General features: G+C 34.3%; 2 protein-coding genes across 4 annotated transcripts; one reads left to right on the top strand and one right to left on the bottom strand.

The window, feature by feature from the left end:
• Positions 1-5,151: 5,151 nt before the first annotated feature.
• On the top strand, positions 5,152-5,867 carry LOC111401453 (MAPK kinase substrate protein At1g80180). Its single transcript, XM_023029191.1, has one exon. The coding sequence runs from the start codon at positions 5,266-5,268 to the stop codon at positions 5,653-5,655; it is 390 nt and encodes a 129-aa protein (XP_022884959.1). The 5' UTR covers positions 5,152-5,265; the 3' UTR covers positions 5,656-5,867.
• A 3,139-nt stretch (positions 5,868-9,006) lies between these two features.
• On the bottom strand, positions 9,007-20,667 carry LOC111401452 (transport protein particle 20 kDa subunit). Of its 3 annotated transcripts, none has more exons than XM_023029189.1 (6): positions 20,462-20,667; positions 20,127-20,258; positions 19,958-20,043; positions 19,790-19,851; positions 18,939-19,024; positions 9,007-9,397 (listed from the first exon to the last, which is right to left on the bottom strand). In XM_023029189.1, exons 2-6 carry the CDS (start codon positions 20,205-20,207, stop codon positions 9,305-9,307), a joined length of 408 nt encoding a protein of 135 aa, XP_022884957.1. In that variant the 5' UTR covers positions 20,208-20,258; positions 20,462-20,667; the 3' UTR covers positions 9,007-9,304. The 3 variants fall into 3 exon arrangements, with proteins under 3 accessions (XP_022884957.1, XP_022884958.1, XP_022884956.1); XM_023029190.1 differs by having other exon boundaries at positions 20,127-20,261; positions 20,501-20,667; XM_023029188.1 differs by having other exon boundaries at positions 20,501-20,666.
• Positions 20,668-22,442: the final 1,775 nt, after the last annotated feature.

The raw sequence follows: 22,442 nt of genomic DNA, 5'->3' as shown, positions 1-22,442 counted from the left end.
GCGAATCTTGTCGGGGAGTTGATATTGGGAAAGTCAAATTGAAGTTGATAGATGGAAAGTGTAGACACTTGTTCACATTCGACATATTCTAGTTTTGAAGAATAATCTCATTTTTTTGAGTATTCTTGATTCGCGGAGTACACCTTCTTTGGTGCTAGTGGTGTCTTAAAGGTCTGAAAGGGTGTTTGTGTTGTATTGGAGGGGTATAAGAGGTCCCGATTATACATCTTGCAAGGTTGGGCAGAATCGGTGAAGAAAAGTCAGCACATGTTTAGTACCTTGGTGGATATTTTGTATGGTATAGTACTCTCGGTCTATATTGAAGAATACTACTCAGTCGAGTCTGGAGGATATGGATAATTCCACTTTCCACTATTATCGCGGTTTCATCGTATTCAATTGCTAGGGATAGAACCATTAGAGATAGATACGAGGATGGTGATTTGGTTGTGCATGTTTTTTGGGTTTTTTTGAAGGTGTCGAGACTAGCAAGGCCTTTCGATGAAAGCATTAAGAATTGATTCTGCTACAAGGTATGTTTTGATCTTATTTGGTAATTTCTAAATTCTTTGTGAATTTTTTTGAGAACCCAATGTTTCGGTTTGTTTATCTGTGATAGATATTGGAGAAGAGGAAGTGTATTTTTGTGTGATTAGAGAAGTTTGGTTTGGGTTGAAGAGGTCATTTTGTTTCATTGCTGTCGGACTTAGTTTAAAGTGGAGAAATTTTAGAGCTTCATTCATTAAACCGTAATTTTGTGTCAAGGTGGAGATTTTTGGGTTTGTGACCCAAATTTAGTTTAGGGTTGTTTGATTTAGAGTATTGGGCTTGAAGATGTGAAAATAGGGTCCAAAGTGGAAAAAGTTAGATTTTCGATGCTAGACTGTCGCTAGCCTACCGCTCAAATAGAAGGCGAACTTTTAGAGCAAAAAGCTGTCGACGACCTGTCTCTCAGCTCCTGCTTGACCGACATGGATGTTGCTCACCTGGCGCTAGACACCGCTGAGTGGCAGCATCGTGCAAGAATATTTTGACCTAGTTTCCATTGTTTAGGTTATTTCTAGGGTTTAAGGGACGGACTAAGCCCTCTTGGACTTTTATCAATAGGCTGCTAGGATTTGAGAAATCATAACACAATACAATTATTATTCTACTAGCATATGAAAAGAGAAACACTAATTTTCTCACTCTTGTCGCCTATGTAAATTTTTATTGGAGGTTTGACAATTGGACAATTGTTGATTGTAAATCGTGATTGAATGTGTTCAAGAGAAGTAAAGGAGTTTGTAGAAGTCAACAAAAGTTAGACAAATTGGATATTTGTGGATTGTAGATCGTGATTGAAAGTTTTCAAGATAAGTGAAGGAGTTTGAAGAATTCAACAAATTTATAATTCCAATTACAATATTTTATTTAAATATAAAGTAGATTCCTTATGAGAACTGAAATTAATTTTATTTTTCACTGTACATAATTAAGTAAATTTCCAATACCAAACTCTTGTAATATTAATTAGCAAGTGCTAAATTTTAATCCCTTTCAAATAGGGGGCTTATAACATCATAGATAAGATTTTAATTATTCAATATTATTTTATAAGTTGTATGGACACCATCATAGTTTTATATATTTATTTTTTATTTTTATAAATATGCTTTTTTAATTGCATTAATTGGGTTATTAGCACAAAACATCACTATGCATGGAGTTCAATGTGCAAAATGTCCCAACGTCGTATTTTTTATTATTTTATTATTTTTGCACTTTCACCCTTATTTCAACTTTTCATTGAAGAGATCATCATTTTAATTCAATTTCTTAATAAAAAGTTGTGATGTGACGAATATACTTTCGTATTTAAATAAAACAAAAAGAAAAGTAAAGAAAAATAAAAAATAATTGCAACCATATTCCTAATTTTTTTAAAAAATGCAAAGGAGTCCCAAATAAATTATTAAAAAATTAAAAACAAAAAACAAATTCTCTTATCTCTCTTCTTCTTTTTTGTCCACCACTTAACCAACCCAGTCACTCAAGAAACCCCCTCAATGAGGTGGGTTGGTCGAGTGATTAAAGATATGGAAGAATGACACAGTGTAGGCCGGAGTTGAATTAAAGGGCCTCTTATAGAGGAGAAATTAGAAGAATACTGGATGTGTATTTCTCATAATAATTACATTTTAAACTATTTGTCCTTTTAGACATGCTAAGCCTTACATTTTAGTAAATAGTATTTTTAAATAAACACCTAGTATCAAACAAGTAAAAATATTGTTCACTGTTTCATCTAATACTTCATACATTAATTTGTTTAAAAAAATGTTGCAACTTGAAATTTGCATTTTCCTATTTCTTTTGAAGTATGCATGAAAATGAAGAATGAAAACCGAAGGATTTTCAAACCATTATACAATAAATTCATTCCCTTTCTTGAGTGAGGTGGGTTGATTGAGTAGTGGTGCTGCCGAAAATGGAGGAGGAGGAGGAGGAGGAGGAAGAGAGTACCAAAAAAAAAAAAAAAGGGGGAGGGAGAGAAAGAAATGTTTTTTTTTTAATAATTTTTTTGGGACCTGTTTGCATTTTTTTTATATAAAAAAATTGATTTCTTTTCCTTTCCTTTTTTTATTTAAATATGAGGTTATATTCATCATTTTACAATTTTTTATTGAGAAATTGGATAAAAATAGATGAAAAGGATATTTTCACAATAAAATGTTGAAATAGGGATGAAAAAAAGCAACTTGGACACGTTTTGCACAATGAACTCCATACATAAGGGCATTTTGTGCTAATAACCCTTGTTCATAAACCTTAATTATTGTTACATTACATCTTCAATATTTTCATCACATTCCAATAATCAACATTTCATTAATTAGCACATTATCCTTAATGACGACTTTCATCAGAAAAATTATATTAGCATTTTTCTAAATAAGGAGCGTATATGTAGTTGCACTTTTTGTATATGTAACTTTTTGTCGATTTAAAAATACGAAGGGATAAATAAATCTTTTTATGCTTCATATAATAATTTTTGGACTAAAATTGTTATCAAGAATAAAATGTGTTAATTAATGAAAGTTTGAAAATAATATTGATATAAAAAGTTGAGGATATAAACATTACAATAAGTAAGTCAATGTTTAAGCTTTATTTTATTTTTATCCAAAATGCATTTTTCTCTTTCCCCTCTCTTTTTAGCCACACAATTTCTAATGAGTTGAACGGCCATCCATATGTTAGAACCATGCAAGCCTGCCCGATAAAGTGTATCGAAACCAAAGAGTAATAAACGAGTTTCAAAGATTTTAGTAAAATTTTTGTGTACGTTCATCACAAAATATTTTTAAATTCGAATATGCTCCAACTCTACATTTGTAACTCTAAATTCTCGAATTCGTTTCCGTCCCTCCTGATCTCTTTCGCTATTTCTACGTTGACAATACTATCAACATAACATGATGAAATTTCAATGAAAAAACAATATTTAGGCTTTGTTGGTCTTTCATTTTACCATATTCTATCGCATTATTTTTTTACAGTACTCATTTTCAACCACACATTTTTCATTAAAATAATGTTATACATAAATAAAAAAAATTCTTTCTTTTTTTAACCACATATTTCAACATCAATCACTATTTCATAATACATTATTCACAAATAATGGGACACAAACAAGCACTTAGGCTTTGTTTGTCTACCATTTTTTCATATTCTATTACATTATTTTTTCTACAGTACTCATTTTTAATCACACATTCTTCATTAAAATAAAATTACACGTAAATACAAAAAATTTCCTTCTTTTTTAACCACACATTTCAATATCAATCACTATTTCATAATACATTACTCACAAATAATAGGGCACAAACAAGCACATCTTGTAATGATTGCACTCGACTATCTTTGTTATGTTTTAAAATGATAATAATATTTTGTCATTTATTATTACAAATTCAACGGATAGATAATAATTTAATTTCTTTCACATTTAACCATCATTACAACAATCTCTTGGGTCCTTGTCAAAACAGTTTTGCTACACTTTCAAGTTTGAGTCGACAGCTTTGCTTACATTTCATGATATGACACACAATTTTATCATTAAATTAAACAATACTTAAAAATAATCAATGATTTCGATTTTGCCACATCAAATAATGTCAAACTGTGTACAACTAATTTGATTCCTGTCGAAATCCACAATGGGTGTATAAGTAATTTACTTCTTGTCGAAATATATTTGAACGTTTTCTTAAGTTGTACATCTGTACCTCACACAAAACTTAAAATAATAAAACTAGAATTTTCTAGATTTAAGTAAATATTATATTCATTTATTTGATCCTCTTGCATTTTTCGTTTTTCCTAACTGAAATTGACAGAGTTTGAATTCTGTACGTAACGGACTTCTTTGACATTGATCAAAGCTACCATGGAACTTTTTCAAAAAGATTAGAAGAAATTTGCAGCTTTGGACCCCAACCTATATATTGATTTATCGTAACTTCAACTCCAACATATTTTTCTTAGCAAATTGTCCCAAACATATTAATTTCGATGCATCTTTGGTCCCAATTAAATAACACTGATTTAATTGTCTTGTCAATGTTAATTTTAACGATTAAATGAATGAAAATTATCATTGATGATGACCAGAGAAAAAATTTAATGGACGATCATACAATCATGCTATGTTGGATTGCTATTCAAATTATGACATCTCAGACATTGAATCTTGCAAATCATTATGTCTTGATATTCAAAGTGGTAAAAGATAGAAACGTAATGGATATTTGAATCTATTGAATGTCGAAGTTTCATGATTTGAATCATTTAAGGTGTCGTAATTTGATTGAACGATCTTATCACCAGCCATGCACCAAAACTAATTAGTTGCAATCAATGTTGTTTTATTGTCGTCTACTACCAATGATTAAAACATGAAATGTGAAATAATTTTGTAACAAAATTAACTAAAGGCATTGACTAAGTTGCCTCCTTGTGACCACTTCTATAGCCAGCCATAATTTCATCGTGATATCTTATCCTCGCCCCCCACTCCACCCCACCCCACCTCACCCCACCCCACGCCAACCCACCCCACGCAACATATACATACAAACAACCCATAGATACAAACACACACTACCCATTGTAAGAAAAGTCTAAAGAGGCATTCAAAACTGAAACATCTAGAGAGAGAGAGAGAGAGAGAGAGAGAGAGAGAGAGATTTGGGTGTGTGCAAATCTTGAATGGCTGGATTACAGAGATCTGCAGTGTCATTCAGGCGACAGGGATCCTCGGGATTAGTATGGGAAGACAAATTCTTGAATGAATTGACGCAAATGGCTAATCAAAAAGATGAAACTGAAAACAAAGCTCAACAAGAACAACAAGAAGTCAATGAAGAACCACCAGCAGCAGCAGCAGCAACACCATCTAGGAATTCATCCAGAACCGCCGGATTGACTATCGAAAGGAGCCGATCCAACGGCGGAGGAAGGGGATACCGTACCGGCAGAGTGTCTCCGGCGATAGAGCCTCCTTCCCCCAAGGTTTCGGCTTGTGGGTGTTGCAGCGCTTTCGCGAAAAAGGACAAGAACCGCCGCCGGCCGCTCAAGTCCGGCAAGCGTAAGATGTAAAATTTATGCAAAAGATGGTGCTTCCCGGTGATCAAATTGTCATATTTTGATGCTGCTCTTGTTATTTATCTTTCTTTTTTCTCTTTGTTATCTTTCATTTATAGGATTTAGGAATAGATCTATGAATTTTAATCAGTTTGGGTTAATATATATGTGCATAATGTTGTTATCTTGGAGATTTTTACAGATTTTAAGGTTTTCGATGTTTTCAATGTACAAAACTAATTTTAGCTTAGGAATTTTCATGCTCCAATAGTTTTTCCTGTTTCTTGCAGCAATAGCCACAAAATTCTTGTGAATTCCCAGGATTTCACCTAAATAGAAATACATGGCATGAACAAACTTGAGAATTTTTCATGTGTGAGAGAGGCACTGAAATAGAGGGATTAGGGAATGAACAAAAATTTAGGATCTTTCCACCTTATGCTGTGATTTTAGTAGTTAGGAGTTTGAGGTGTCGTAATATGAATGGACGAGCCCTATATAACGTGCGCAGACAAGATCGATGAGACTCTACATCGTAACTTGAGTGGTTCAAGGTTCGTCCAAGGTATCGTGCTTTTAGTAGACGAGTTTTATTAAGTGTATGTATGATTTCTTGCCCTACTTAAGAGATTAGGAAATGTACAAAATATTAAGGGTCTTTCCTTCTTGGCTTTAATAGTTTGGAGTTCGAGCTGTCTTAATGTGAATAAACGAGTCTTATAACATGTGCATACAAGACTGTTGAGACTTTTGAGACTCTATATCGTCATTTAGCGGTTCAAGGTTCGTTCAAGATATCGTAATTTAAATAAACGAGTTCTATCACGCGTATAAAAAATTGCTTGCCCCACTTAAATTTTTCTCCCGTGGGAGAGAGAATGGGGGCAATGAAATAAAGGGTATTAACAAAATCAAGGATCCTTCATCTAGGGATGCATGGGTGGGTGGGGTTGTGTGTGTGTGTGAGAGAGAGAGAGAGAGGGGGGGGGGGGGCGCATTGCCGTTTAATGGTTAGGTCACTCAACTAACCCGTTTCCTAGCCTACCAAAACATAAACTAATCCATTGACGCCCACATTAGTTCACGATTTCTGATTTCTGTACTTTTTATTTTTATTTTTATTTTTTTATGTAAATTTCAACAAACTGATGCCAATAAGATCAAGTTTATCACTGAGTTAACATCATAATTAAATTTCAACATTTAAAAGTATGTTCAACTAAGCTTAAAAGTATCTTTCTTTGACAGCACGTGAGATGATGCTATCAAAAATGTAAAAACAAAGAAGTGATATTAAACTTGACCAAACTTGGTATGATCAATGGGGTTTTGTTTGTTAATAGTCATTCCGGTTAGTACATCACTTTTTCTCCGTTTGTCCTATGGTAAAACTACATATTGAAACTCAAAATCTCCCCTTAACGTCACTTGTCCTTGCATTGAAAGTAAGAGCCTCGTGTTTCTATAGCCCCTTTCATTCCGCACAATTTTTGAATAGATTCGTGACATTTTATGGCATGTTTTGTTGATGACTAGAAATGATGTGGTCGATAGATCAACTTAACAAAATTTTAGTGGAGTAATTGTTGGAAGAAAAATAGAAGGTTAATTGCATTGATTGAAATTTAGAATGTATGAAAGAGTACATTGAGTTTGATCCATTGGAAGAGACCATTTGTTCTATTTATAGAACTCTACAATGAACATATTGGCCGCCCAATCATTGCTGATTCCTTGGTCGTAGTTGTGACTTAGATTATGATGACCTATCAGCTAGACAAATTCCTAAAAGATTGCCACTTGTTGTTTTATGAATGACTATCCACGTAACAATGACATCACTTAGGAGACATGCTCAAAATTGTAATGATGATGTTTTTAGATGGCATCAATTTTAGGCTAAACCGACCTGGAGACTCACTAATATGTCCTCTAAATCGACAATAGTATCTCCACAAGTTCTGCGTGTCCGAGCTGATTTGTGAGTTGGGACGCCAGCATGTTTGATAGAGTAAACTTAATAGCAATGCATTAGGAAAAAAAGGCTAAAATCTTTTGCTTTTCATTCTTACATTAGTAAGAAGTAACAAACATGCACATGAAGTCTTTGAATCACATTACATGCATTACACAACCGCATATGGTTTCTAACACACAATCCATGTAGTTCTGGTCGAGTATTTTCACATCGAAAAAGGTAAAACAAGCATAATGGCGACAAGTCTTTTTATGTTAGACAAGACGTTTGATGTGTCATGGGCAACTAGCTATGTCCAGGGATCTTTTAAACCATGTAACATGTTAATTGACAGAGGTGTAAATTGAATGGTGTGAAAAGATTTTTAACCAATACCACCTACAGTTGGATTCCTACCGCACAGCTTGTCTTCCATGCAGTCAGCAAGATGCTAAAACTACAGTTATTTTCTTTTAACTCGAGACTCAAATTTCTCAATTTCCTTTATCAATAAATGAGGCTGTCAAGAAACCTTGCAAAATACTAATAAATCTGCCACATGATGGCCTGGCTGTATGTCTGCTCAGAGATTCCAGCTTCATTGCTAATAAAAGCTCTATTGCAAATGGGTTTGATCTTCTGCCCAGAGTTATAATGCCCAATGTCAGTGTGACAACATGTGATGTTGCTACATCATACCCACACAGCTGAGTAGCAACACCACATGTTACCACACCCATAGTGGGCAAACATCATCTTCAAATTACAGACTTCTATAAATCCCTATAACATGACATCATACATATACCATATACCATAATAAGACAACAACTAGCTCATGGCTACCAACATGTTTCTGATGATGTCCACCTTGAACAAGTTCGGATTATTACATTAACAATCTCCAATATTAACAATAAAGTTGAAAGAGATGATCTCGCATTACAAAAATAGTTTGTCTACCTTGGTGTGCAGTGCATTTATTCAAAAAATTCCTTGCTGCAGCAGCCACACCAACTATATGGTCCTCATTCAAGGACAAGGCCTAATACATATAAATGTCTAGTCTTATAGATTATTTAGAAAACAAGTTGAAATTAAAAAAAATTTAAAATATAATTGGCAAACTACAACCAGACATGAGACCTTAGACTTGAATTTTTTTCTAATGCACATCATACATGACATATAATGATCAGAGGCAATTCTGAACTATTGAGAAAACAAAAAATGATTCATCCCATAAGCTATTTATGACCATAGGAACTTTAACCATTTTCTTCAAAACCAAGTTCCAGATGTCTGAAACCCAGTTGGCCTGAGGTGGTACGCAGTTCAATCAGATCTGATGGGAATTGGAAGTGCACATAAAAAAGAAATTGTTCTATGTGCATGTTGATAGATAACGATGAAAGAAAAAGTGAACTGCACTAAAGCTTTTGAACAAATATTCATGAACTGAGATTAAACAGGTTAAAAAGAAGAACCATAACTAAATGAAGCTATAAAAGATCTAAGCTACAATTAGTCAATAAAATATATCAAAAAATAGATAAACCCCTCTTGACATGCATGAAAAGTGTACTTTGACTGAAACAAAATGTCCTGATAACATAGCAACACTGGCAGCCAATTAACATGATAACATAGCACAGCTGGCAGAAAAATAACAGCAAGCTCCAGACACCATCAAATCAAATGATTGCTTCACAAATATTTTCTGGCAAGAGCTCGAACTTTTGTGTCAAAATGAGATGATGTAATACGACTTCCAGGTAGATAAAGGGGATTAAGAAGAGTCTGCAATCAAATTTTGAAATAAATTTCAAACCAATGTACTATCTTACCCAAGAAAAATGCAGAACTTTGAGCCATCAAAAAACATATAAAAATCCTACAGTCAGTTACACAATTATTTGCAGTGCTAATATGTTATTTTTGCTGAGGAAAAAGAAGTGCAGAGGAACAATCAATTAACCAGGTTGAAAGAATTAGGTTGTAGAAGTTAAAGGAGTCAAGGATTGGATTTTATATGTTGTACGTCTTCATACAAGAGTCTTATCGGTGAAAAAATAAATAAAAAAATAAAAACTCCAAATTGTATAATTCTGTATGAGTACACCCAATAACATGTTTATTTTCTTTCATTTCTAAACCAAATATGACAGTGCCTAATAGATATGTCAAATTTTTTCAAATACATATAGACAAATTTTCAAGAATTTGTAAAATTTCCTCTCAGTATGGGACAATCCATCGGGAAGGTTATTCTTTAGTTGATCAAACATTCAAATCACTAACTAGTGCATTTCCTTGATTTAGGATTTATTATTACCCAAACCCATGTTAATATTGCGGGTTTCCAAATACTTTCATTAGAAAAAAGAAAGACAAGTCTAAAGAAGAGACTGGTAGGCAAGGTGGAGACGGAAAGATGCAAACGACAAAAGAGGAAAATCTCCCAAACCCAATAGAAATATTCACTTATTTCACGTGGTAACCTAACCATTTGAAGCGGAATAATCCTATTCTGTCAAACAAAATTTCGAATTACACTTATGAACAGGTGGGATAAGATAGCAAATTGATGTGATCCAGGAGCCGCAAGCGTCAAGGTCAAGTCCAACATCAAGCCCGAAGAAAGATCCGTTGATAGTCGAGAACGGTCCGATGACTTAGCGAGGACGAAGCGAGTAAAAGAGGCGATGAAATTATTCATTCAAGAAACCATTAATGGAACGATGTTTGGGACACAAAACGAGGCAACTTTCATGTTCGGGTCAAGAGCCAAATCAAATTGGATCAACTAATACAAGCCGGCGAAAATGGAGGCAAACTGGTCTACCATGAGACCGCATAATAGAACGAGGCTTGTGGTCGCATAATGTTATTTTCGGGACGAAATTTCCTTTTTCCTGGTTTTTTTCCATATTTTTGTTTGAATTTTATTCCTAGTCAAATTCTTATGATATTGGTTGGTTATTTTCGAGATTCTTCTAAATTATTAGTATTTTATTCCTTTTAGACTTCTATTCTAGGATTTAGTATAAATAGAAGTTTATTCTTTCATTGTAAAGAACCTTTGACATATTGATTAATTGAAAAGCTTTAACTGCTTTCTCTTTGTTCTTCCAATTGAACAATTTTCGAACTTATCAAGATCTAATTCTTGTGGCGTTCAAATCAACCAGGTGAGATTCCATAATTTTGCGTAATCAAGAGGTTCGCATATCGTCGGCGATTCGGGTTGCTTGGTTCTAGATTTATCGAATTCAAATCCAAAACCTAGCTTTGGCTTTCTTGGGAAGATTTCCATCTTGTTCGTGGGTTTTGTAGCGTTTGCCTACGCAAATTCACATCAGTTAGTATCAGAGATTGGCTCCAATCCAAGGTTATATTTCCTTTTAATTCTTGTTGAGTCAGTTATTCCTTTTCTTTACTATTCTTCGAGTCAGTTAGTATTTTCAAGTCTTTAATCCAAAAAAGTTATAAAAAAATTTCAAAAGTTGTTTTTGGATTCAATTTGCATCCAAATCAACTTCCGTTTGTTGCTTCAATTTTGTTTTTGATTTTTTTATCCCAAGAGTAAAAAAAAAAAATTACTATTCATCCGTACAGTAAAAAGAATTCCAAAAAGAAAAATCCAAATTTAAAAATAAATAAATAAATAAATTTGTTATTATTATTGTTGATCTTGGGAATTACCTATTTCTTGAGTCAATTTATTATTTTGTGCCTAGTTTAAATTTTCAGTTAGTAATTTCTTTTCTTGTTTTGCCTTCTTAAGTCAATTTCTTTACTTGTCTAGTTTGAATTGCCAGACAAATTGTTCTAAATTCCTTGGTCTTGTAATCTCATTTACACCAGTTTGAATTTCACGTGATTAAATTTTTTATTGAGTTCCAAAATTGTTCTTTTGGGGACTTGGTGAAAGCAGCGAGTGGTAAAAGGCAGTGGTGAGAACAATCGAGGGAAAAAGCCATATTAAGTGAAATTTCAAGTGAACAATTGTGAGGCAGAAAAAATAACTTAGATTTAAGATGTTTGACAGGGAAGGATCGAGTTTAGGTAGAATTGATGATCGGGTTTCCATGCTAGAGGACTCGGTGCAAAGGATTGAGCGGATATGTGTAGATATGAGGGATCAGATGGATAGGCAGGATGCACAAGGGGAAAGGCATAATCCATTGCCTGCCAATACACGAAGGGGAGGTCTTAATGCACGGAAACAGGGTAGATAGAAACCTAGGATGGAGGAGTTTAGTGAATTTGAGGTTGATAGTGGGATGGATGAAGATGCGATTGTGAATGCGGATATTGGAAGGGGTAGAAATAGAGGAGTTGGGCAAGAAAGGAGAGGTAGGAATCTCGATAGAGACGAGGTGGATGAGAATTTGAGTAATATTAAAATGACCATTCCTTCATTCAAAGGTAGGAGTGATCTGGAGGCTTACTTGGACTGGGAGAAGAAAATTGAGTTAATCTTTCATTGCCACAATTACCCGGGAGAGAAGAAGGTGAAAATTGCAGTTCTTGAATTCACGAATTATGCAATCACTTTGCGGGATCAAGTGGTGACTTTGAGGCGGAGAAGTAGAGAGCGACCTATCAATACATGGGAGGAATTGAAAAATATGATGTGGAACAAGTTTGTACCTACTCACTACTACCGAAAGCTTCATCAAAGATTACAAAATTTATATCAAGGCCGCAGGAGTGTGGAAAATTACCATAAAGAGATGGAAACACTAATGATTAGAGCAAATGTGGAGAAGGATAGTGATGCTACCATGGCTCGGTTTCTACGCTGATTGAATAGGGACATTGCAAATACAGTGGAATTGCAGCACTATGTGAAAATTAAAGACATGTTACATGTGACAATGAAGGTCAAGAGGTAGTTAAAGCAAAAGGGGACAGTAAGGTACCAATCGGGATCTTCGGGTTCTAATTCTTCTAGGAAACCAAAGTGGGACAATAAAAAAGGAGAAGGAACTGTTGTAAGAGGAAGAAATGAGGTACCAAAAGGCAAGGAGGAGAGTGCTAGCAGGCCCGTGCCAAAGGGGAAGTCACAGTCATCAAGAAACAGAGACATCAAATATTTTCGTTGCTTGGGAGTGGGGCACATTGCTTCTCAATGTCCAAACAAGAGAACCATGATTCTGCGGGACAACGGGAAAGTGGAAACTGAAAGTGAGAGTGATTATGCAGACATGCCAGGATTGGAGGATGTTGATGAAGAAGATACAGCAGAGTATGCAATTAACAGTAAGTTGTTGGTCACGAGTCAAGCTCTTAGTGCTCAAATCAAGGCGGATGACTTGGAGCAACAGCGAGAAAACATATTCCACACGTGATGTCACGTCAATGGTAAGGTATGTAGTGTGATAATAGATGACGGTAGTTGTACTAATGTGGCTAGCACTAACATGGAGGAAAAATTGGGTTTGACAGTATTAACACATCCTAGGCCTTAGGGCTGGGCAAATCTCCCGAACCGAACCGACCGAACCGAACCCGAACCGAACCGATCCGAACCCGACGGTTCTTGTCAAATTAAATACCCGAACGGGTATCTGAATTGAGAACCGACGGGTACGGTTCGGTTCTCGGTTCTAGACCAAGAACCGAAGAACCGAATAAGAACCGAATCTTTCTTTTTTTTTATATTGATTAAATCAAATTATTTTAATTTTAATTTTTTCTAAACAAATTAACAAATTAATGATTTCTAAATCCAAATTTTTGGCCCAATAATTTGTTTCATTTCTAATTTTTTAATTTTTGGCCCAATTACTCATTTTATTATTTCATTTCTTAGCCAAACAAGATCAAATATACTAAATAATCCTAAACACCTACAATAAAGTGCATAACGTTGTCTCGACTCTCGCAGCCTATCTAATATTCCAAAACCTATACAATCGTCGGTCGACACTCTGACCTCCGATCGAAGCCGTGACTTTCCCCGACTGAAACTTTGATCGTAGCGATTATTTGAACAAAATAGTTTACTAATCTCTGACATTCCAAAACTATTGAATGTATCATTAGTCGTATTTATATAACGTTGTTATAAATGTTAAAAAATTTAATTATAGTACAGAACCGAACGGAACCGAACCGATCCGAACGGAACCGAATGGAACCGAACCCGAACGGTTCCATAATTATATTTGGACCCGACGGTTCCATTTACTAGAGACCCGAAAAGTTTGGTTCGGTTCGGTTCTAAAGAGAACCGAACCGAACCGAACCGACCCGCGTCCACCCCTACTAGGCCTTATAAATTACAATGGCTAAATAAATGTGGGGAAGTTAAGGTGACAAAAAATGGTGTTGATTAATTTTTCCATTGGTAGATATCATGATGAGGTAATAAGCGATGTTGTACATATGTATGCCGGGCATATATTGTTGGGGAGACCATGGCAGTACGATAGGAAAGCAATGCATGATGGGTATAAAAATAAGTATAGCTTTGTGAAAAATGGGAGGTCTATCACTCTTGCGCCATTAACACCGACACAAGTATATGAGGACCAAATTCAATTGAAAAATGAAGAAGAAGCGAGAGTGAAAGAGTTAGGGAAAAAGAGAGAAAATAATGAGGTGACTAATAGAGAGGAAAAGAGAGTGGAGCCACATAAAAGGAAAGAAAGACAGTCCTCCAAGAGGAGAGAAAAGCCGAAACAAAATTTCTTTATGAGAGGGAGTGAATTGAAGAAGGCAATAGTTGAGAGGCAACAAATGATACTGTTGGTTTACAAGGAATCACTCCTCAACTATGAGAAGCATTACACATCCTTCCCTAGTTTGGCTATTTCTTTGTTTCAAGAATTTGAAGACGTGTTTTCGGAGGACGTGCCTAGTGGGCTACCACCCATTAGAAGAATTGAGCACCAAATTGATTTCATACCTAGCGCTGTCATTCCAAATCGACCGACTTATCGAAGTGCTCTAGAGAAGACAAAGGAGCTTCAGAGGCAAATTGAGGAATTGATGAACAAAGGATATGTACGGGAAAACATGAGTTCATGTGCAGTACCTGTGTTGCTGGTGCCAAAGAAAGTTGGAATTTGGAGAATGTGCGTAGATTGCAGAGCCATCAACAACATTACGGTAAAGTATCGTCACCTAATTCCTAGACTAGATGATATGCTAGATGAGGTACATGGTGCATGTATTTTCAGTAAAATTGATCTTAAAAGTGGATAACATCAAATTCGCGTGAGGAAGGGTGATGAATGGAAAACGACTTTTAAAACTAAATATGGATTGTATGAATGGTTAGTCATGCCGTTTGGACTCACAAATGCACCAAGTATTTTTATGCGGTTGATAAACCATGTTTTGCGCCCTTTCATTAGAAAATTTGTTGTAATTTATTTTGATGACATTTTAATCTATAGCAAGAATCTTGATGAGCATGTAAGACACCTAAGATGTGTGCTTGTGGTTTTGAAAAATAAACAACTTTATGCAAATTTTAAGAAGTGTACTTTTTGCATGGATAGAGTTGTGTTTCTAGGCTTTGTGGTTAGTGCTAATGGTGTAGAGGTAGATGAAGAGAAAATAAAAGCTATTAAAGATTAGCCGACACCTAAAAACATAACCGAGGTTAGGAGTTTTCATAGATTGGCTAGTTTTTATAGGCATTTTGTCAGGGATTTTAGCACAATCACCACACCATTAAATGAGATTGTCAAGAAAAATGTGGGGTTTCAATGGGGGTAGAACAAGAACATGCATTCAACACCATCAAAGATTGTTTGTGTAAAGCACCGGTTTTAGAACTTACTTTGACAAAAACTTTTGAGATTGAATGTGATGCATCAGGAATAGGTATTGGAGCAGTCTTAATGCAGAATAAGAGACCTATAGCCTACTTTAGTGAGAAGCTAAGTGGTGCAGCTCTCAACTATCCTACGTATGACAAGGAGCTCTATTCATTTGTTCGAACCTTGGAGATATGGCAGCATTACCTGTGGGCAAAGGAGTTTGTAATTCATTCTGATCATGAATCACTGAAATATATGCGGGATCAAGGTAAGTTAAACAAACTACATGCACGCTAGATGGAATTCATAGAAACTTTTTCATATGTCATTCGTTATAAACAAGGTAAGGAAAATGTAGTAGCAAATGCATTGTTGCGAAGGTATGTGCTTTTAATTACTTTAAGTGCAAAATTGCTTGGTTTTGAATATATTAAGGACATGTATGCTAATGATTCTGAATTTTCCAACATTTACAATTCATGTCATAAGAGGGCTGTAGATAGGTTCTTTAAACATGAAGGGTACTTGTTTCGAAAAAACAAATTATGTGTTCCTAATTGCTCTATGAGTGAATTATTGGTTAGAGAAGCACATGGTGAGAGTCTAATGGGTCACTTTGGGGTAGTAAAGACTTTAGAAATATTAACTGAGCATTTTTATTGGCCTAAAATGAAAGTTGATGTAGAATGAATTTGTAGTCGATGCATAACTTGTAAACAAGCTAAATTTAGGGTCTTACCTCATGGGCTTTATACACTTTTGTCAGTACTTAGTGAACCTTGGGTAGACATCTCAATGGATTTCGTGTTAGGTTTGTCTAGGACTAAAAAGGGCCGGGATTCGATTTTTGTAGTAGTAGATAAGTTTAGTAAGATGACACATTTGACGTTACTAACATTGCAGACTTGTTCTTTAAAGAAATTGTGCGCTTGCATGGAGCACCTAAAAGTATTGTGTCAGATAGGGATGCCAAATTTCTTAGTCACTTTTGGAGGGTCTTGTGAAATAAGTTAGGTACGAAATTACTATTTTCTACAACTTGTCACCCACAAACCGATGGACAAACTGAAGTAGTGAATAGGACTATGACACAACTATTGCGCACTCTGGTTAATAAGAATTTGAAGAATTGAGAAGAGTGCTTACCTTTCATAGAGTTTGCATATAATAGGGCCACACACTCCACTACATCATTTTCTCCATTTGAAATTGTTTATGGTTTTAATCCTATAACACCTATGGATTTAATACTTTTGCCTGTGAATGAACGAGGTAGCTTGGATGAAAAGAGAAAGGCCGAGCTGGTGAAGTCACTCCATGAAAAGGTGTGAGAGCAAATTGAGAAGAAGAGTAAGCACTATGCAGAGCAAGCAAACAAGGGCAGAAAAATTGTTACATTCGGACCAAGACATTGGGTTTGGATGCATTTCAGGAAAGAGCGATTTCCAAAACAAAGAAAATCAAAGTTGTTGCCACAGGGAGCTGGACCGTTTCAAGTGCTTGAGAAGATCAATGACAACGCATACAAATTAGATCTTCCAGATGAGTATAACGTTTCAACAACTTTTAATGTATCTGATCTTTCTCTCTTTGATGTAGGTACAGATTCGAGAACGAATCATTTCAAAGAGGAAGGGGATGATGTGATCTAGGAGCTGCAAGCGTCAAGGTCAAGTCTAACGTCAAGCCTGAAAAAAGATCTGTTGATAGTCGAGGGTGGTCCGATGACTCGAGTGAGGACGAAGCGAGTAAAAGAGGCGATGAGATTGCTCGTTCAAGAAACCATTGATGGAACGATGTTCGGAACGCAAAACGAGGCAACTTTCATGTTCGGGTCAAGAGTCGAATCAAATTGGATCAACTCAATACAAGCCGACGAAAACAAAGGCAAACTGGTCTACCATGCCACCGCATAGTAGAACGGGGCTTGCGGTCCCATAATGTTATTTCGGGGACAAAATTTCCTTTATCCAGGTTTTTTCCATATTTTTGTTAGAATTTTATTCCTAGTCAAATTCTTATGATATTGGTTGGTTATTTTCTAGATTCTACTAGATTATTAGCATTTTATTCCTTTTGGACTTCTATTCTAAGATTTAGTATAAATACAAGTGTATTCCTTCATTGTAAAGAACCTTTGACATATTGATTAATTGAAAGGCTTTAATTGCTTTTTCTTTGTTTTTCCAATTGAACAACTTTCAAATTTATCAAGATCTAATTCTTGTGGCGTTCAAATCAATCGGGTGAGATTCTATAATTTTTTGTAAACAAGAGGCCCGCATGATTCAGGTTGCTTGGTTCCAGAATATCGAATTCAAATTCAAAACCTTGCTTTGGCTTTTTTGGGAAGATTTTCATCTTGTTCATGGGTTCCGTAGCGTTTGCCTCCGCGAGTTTACATCACAAATAATATTGCCTTTAATCTAAGATCACCGATTATGTTCTTTGTTTTCAATGGTAAAAATAATGATAATTATGGTTTCGCGTTTCCAGTCAGCAAAACACACATGCGCACATCCCCCCCCCCCCCCCCCCCCCCCCAAGTCTATCTGAACACAATGTTATTCCTCATCTTATGCTTCTTTTTTGTAGCTCCGTCTACCAACTTTGTTTCCCTCTCACCAAAGGTTTAACACATATCTTCTTTATCCTGCAGCAGTAGACTGAATAATATCGAGTCTGAGACCAATACAAAGAGTTGAAACACCTACTCTGTTCATGAACTCCTATTTACGTTCATGAAAATAATCTGAGAAAAACAACTCTCGTATATTTGGTAAAACTCTCATTCTTATGGATCAACCAAGCAATTTGGACTGCTCCTGCCTTTTTATAAATCATCAGTTTCCTTAAAACAGTATATAAGCCTATTTCAAACTCAGTTGCAATTATCAAATAAATTCAATCATCATTTTTGTACAAAAAGTATAATGACAGAGAAGCTATCCCCCAGTTATAGTTACAAATCAAGAACATCCCAGACATGAAGACAGCAATTTTGTGTAGCCAATCTCACGCATTGTGAGAAAGGAAGAGTTTATTTCTAAAAGTTCCATTTTGTGGAGAAAATATGGAAGGTTGTAGGGGAGGTTTCGAGAGAATCCTGGAGATGAAATAGAGAAGTGCCTACAAATCAACAGAGGAGGCTAAATAACACACGGGAAGCTTTGTTCATCTTGAAAATAAATTAACAGGATAAATGTGACATTAAATATCGAGCAAAGGGCAATTATGGGAAGAGAAAAGTGTCCAAAGTAAAGCCTGATAGTGGAAAACTCTGGTTCTGCATCCAGCAGTGGAAATGAATTTTCATTTAAGGAAACCCCTCAACAAGGGTCATGAAAAATTTTAACAATAAGAATTCCTCGAGATAATTCTTGAATCTTTGAAGCGAAATATTTTAATGCCAAGAAAGGAACAAGCCAGTATAGTTTTCAGTACTTATTCTGCCACAGCCCCGGGGAGGGGGGGGGGGGGGGGGGAGGATATCAAACAAGCCCAATCTAAGTAACTTCAATAGGGTAGGAATACATTTTGGCAAGCATAATAAAGATTACCTTTATATATAGCTCATGGACCTCTTGGAAGAAGCTCTTGATTCCATCATCATTACGAGAATCATGAAGCAGCATCAACCGTGTATGTATGATTAATTGGTTAAAGAAAAAAAACTCATAATGAAATCATAAATCAATTTAAGTTGCTTGAAGACTTACTACATATAGAACAGAGCACGCAGATAAAATATAATATTTTGCACAAATTTTGTGAAATAATTTATACGAAGGAAAAGTATCCAAAGTATCCAGACTTTAGCAATAGCTCAAGCATGGATTTAAATCAGAATAATAGTCTTTCGTCTCGACTTTACAGCCCAGACAAGAAAATTCAGCAATGATCTCAAAATTAGTCAATTCTTTCAGGACTAGCACACAATAGTAGATTGATAAACAAAACAAAGTTTCCTCAGAGATGAAATATTCTTCAAGATTCCACCAAAGTAGGAAATAATATACAGGAAAATAGCATTTGACAACTTCGAAAATTTATGACTCCAAATCCATTGCCAAACTCCATTGTCATCCAAAAATAGATTTAAGGATGTATATGTCAATCTAAAAGCAGCATAGGAATCAAAACAACCATGAGGGGTGGTGGTAAACAAGTTCCTTTTAACTTCCACTTTTATGTGATTCTTTAAGTTAAGGAAAAAAGTAAGCTACTGAGTGAAGTATTAAGGGAAAGAAGCAATATCAACTTTGAAGGAGTGCAGCGAACTGCAGTTGCATACAAACTGGAAAAATAAAAGCACATTGCTAAATGCTCCATCAATAACTTGTGTTTTATTCTTCTAAAATTTAAAAAAGAGAGCAATATATTAGATTAAAAAAGAACAAGTAAAGGATATGACCTGCAGTCACATATACAGAAACTACCAAATCATTGAATCTGTCAATTGCTTTCAAAAACCTGGTTCACAAAAGAGGCAAACGATAATTAGGACTAGTACAACAAAGGGCAATCAATAAACTAACACACACCATATGCACGGAGTTAATTAAGGTTCAATACTAACATAGCACTAGTAGTCCACGCGAGATCTTGGACAATATCCAAAGCAGCATGTAAAATAAACTGGTGCTGATGCGCGGCATCCTCTTTCTGCAATAATGTGTGATAAAATAAAATAAAAATAAAGTTAAAAAGTAATTTAATTGAAAATCAAAGGCGTAAATAAGGCATACTTTAGGGACACTGCCGACTTCAGCTTCATAAATTGGAATATCGTTTCTGCTGACAATCATGAAACACGCGGTGCTTGCCATCGACAATCACTCTTCGTCTATGAGTAGTTTTCACTTATCACTTCTGATCCCCTACTTAATTGCACGAAAGTATTAACCGAAATCTAATTAACCCTAATGCATACTTGCATACAGTGATACTAATAAAAAATGAATCTTTATTTACATAAAGATCATGCAATAATATAATTTATTGAGTATATGAAGATGATGCAATAAAATAAGTTGAAAACAAAACAAAACCCATAACAAAGAATACAAAAAGGTGAAATTACATGAAATTTTGAGAGAAGGAAAAGGAATCGATCCCTTACTGATTCCGGATTAGATCATGATAACCCTTCTTGATGAATGAATTCCACCGTATACGCAGATATATTTATGCACCCGGGGAGTTGGAGGGATCGAGAAGGATTTACGGGGGAAGAAGGATGTATATTTGCTGTTTTTATTACTGCACTAGTGATTGGGTAAAAGAAACACAAGTTAATCGTTCCAACTTATCAAAAAACACTAGTTAATTTTAAAAAAATATTGTACGTTTTTCACTGACATCTGACAAATTGGTGACATGACTGATGAAGTGGATATTTGACTTTCCATTACACCGTTAAACTTTGAGATAGAAGAATTTTAAACACTAAATTTTGAAAAATATCTTTTTTAGTTTTCTAAGAGTCTATTTGGTAAAAATTTTGAGAACTGATTTTTTGATCTTTAGAAGAAAAGTGGGGTCCACATGTGAGAGAAGAAGTCAAAAATTACGATTTGAATAGTAAAATAACGATCAAAAAAATCAATTTTTTGGGACAAAAAATCCCTACCAAGCGGGGCCTAAACTTTGAAATGCTCAAATTTTGAAATTGAAGAAAATTTAGAATTTTTAGATAATTTATTTTAATACCAAAAAATAAAGAATTAATAATTTTTAACAAAACTTCTTCTAAGATAGATAGTATAGAAAAAACTTTAGAACTAGTTGAACAGATTCAAATAATAGAAGAAGACACTATAAAATATTGGGATAAAAATAAAATTGAAGCTAAATTATAAATAATAAATGAAAATATAAAAATTAGAACAGTAGAAATAAAACATGGGAATCAAGTTATGGAAGAGTTTAATATACAGATTAAAAAATCATTAGCTATAAAAGTAATAAAATCATCTAATAGTCAACACAGTTCAGCAACTTTTATGGTTAGAAATCATAGTGAAATAAAAAGAGGAAAAGCAAGAATGATTATAAACTATAAAAGATTAAGTGATAATACTATAGAAGATGGACATAAGATACCAAATAAAGATATGCTAATAAATAAAAAATACAAAATAGTAAGATATTTTCTAAATTTGATTGTAAATTTGAATTTTGACAAATAAAAATGACAAATGATTCTACTCCTTGGACATCTTTTACTACTCCATTATGACACTTTGAATGGTTAGTCATGCCTTTTAGATTAAAAAAATGCACCCTCTATTTTTCAAAAAAAAGATGGATAGTATATTTAATTCTCTTTCATTTGGTTGTATATATATAGATGATATTCTAGTACATAGTAAAAATTATAAATAACATATGAAACATTTAGAGATAACCTTGAATAAATTTATAGAAAATGGTTTAATTATAATTAAAAAGAAGATGAAAATAAATAAACATAAAATTGAATTTTTAAGAATAATTTTAGGAGAATGAAAGATTCAGTTATAGTCACATATAGTACAAACAATTTTTACAATTTTCAGACAAAATTGAAGAAATCAAGAAATTACAAGCCTTTTTAGGAATATTAAATTATGTTAGACATTTTATTAAAGATTTAGGAAGAAAAGTAGGATCATTGTATAGTAAATTGTCTAGCAAATGACAAAAATATTTTAATCAATCAAATATAGAATTAGTTAAAAAGATAAAAGCAAAAGTTAAAAATTTACCACCATTAGAATTACTATTAGATAGTAACTATAAAATAATATAAACAGATGAATGTGAATTAGGATGAAGATGAGTTTTATATTCCAAACCAAATAAATATGGTGATAAAAAAGAAGGCAAAATTTGTAGATATGCTAGCCAAAAATACAAGATAAAATGAAAATATTTAACTAGTTTAGATTATAAATAATGGTCATCATACATAGTATAAAGAGTTTTAAATTATTTTTAAACACTAAACTTACAACTATAACAGATTGTGAAGTTATAGTAAAATTTATTAAAAAGACAAATTTTGATAAGATAAGACATAA

The sequence above is a fragment of the Olea europaea genome, chromosome 10 (assembly GCF_002742605.1).
Source record: "Olea europaea var. sylvestris chromosome 10, O_europaea_v1, whole genome shotgun sequence".
NCBI classification, from domain to species: domain Eukaryota; kingdom Viridiplantae; phylum Streptophyta; class Magnoliopsida; order Lamiales; family Oleaceae; genus Olea; species Olea europaea.
The sequence above is the reverse complement of the archived record's forward strand: the minus strand, read 5'-3'. Positions and strand labels throughout refer to the sequence as shown.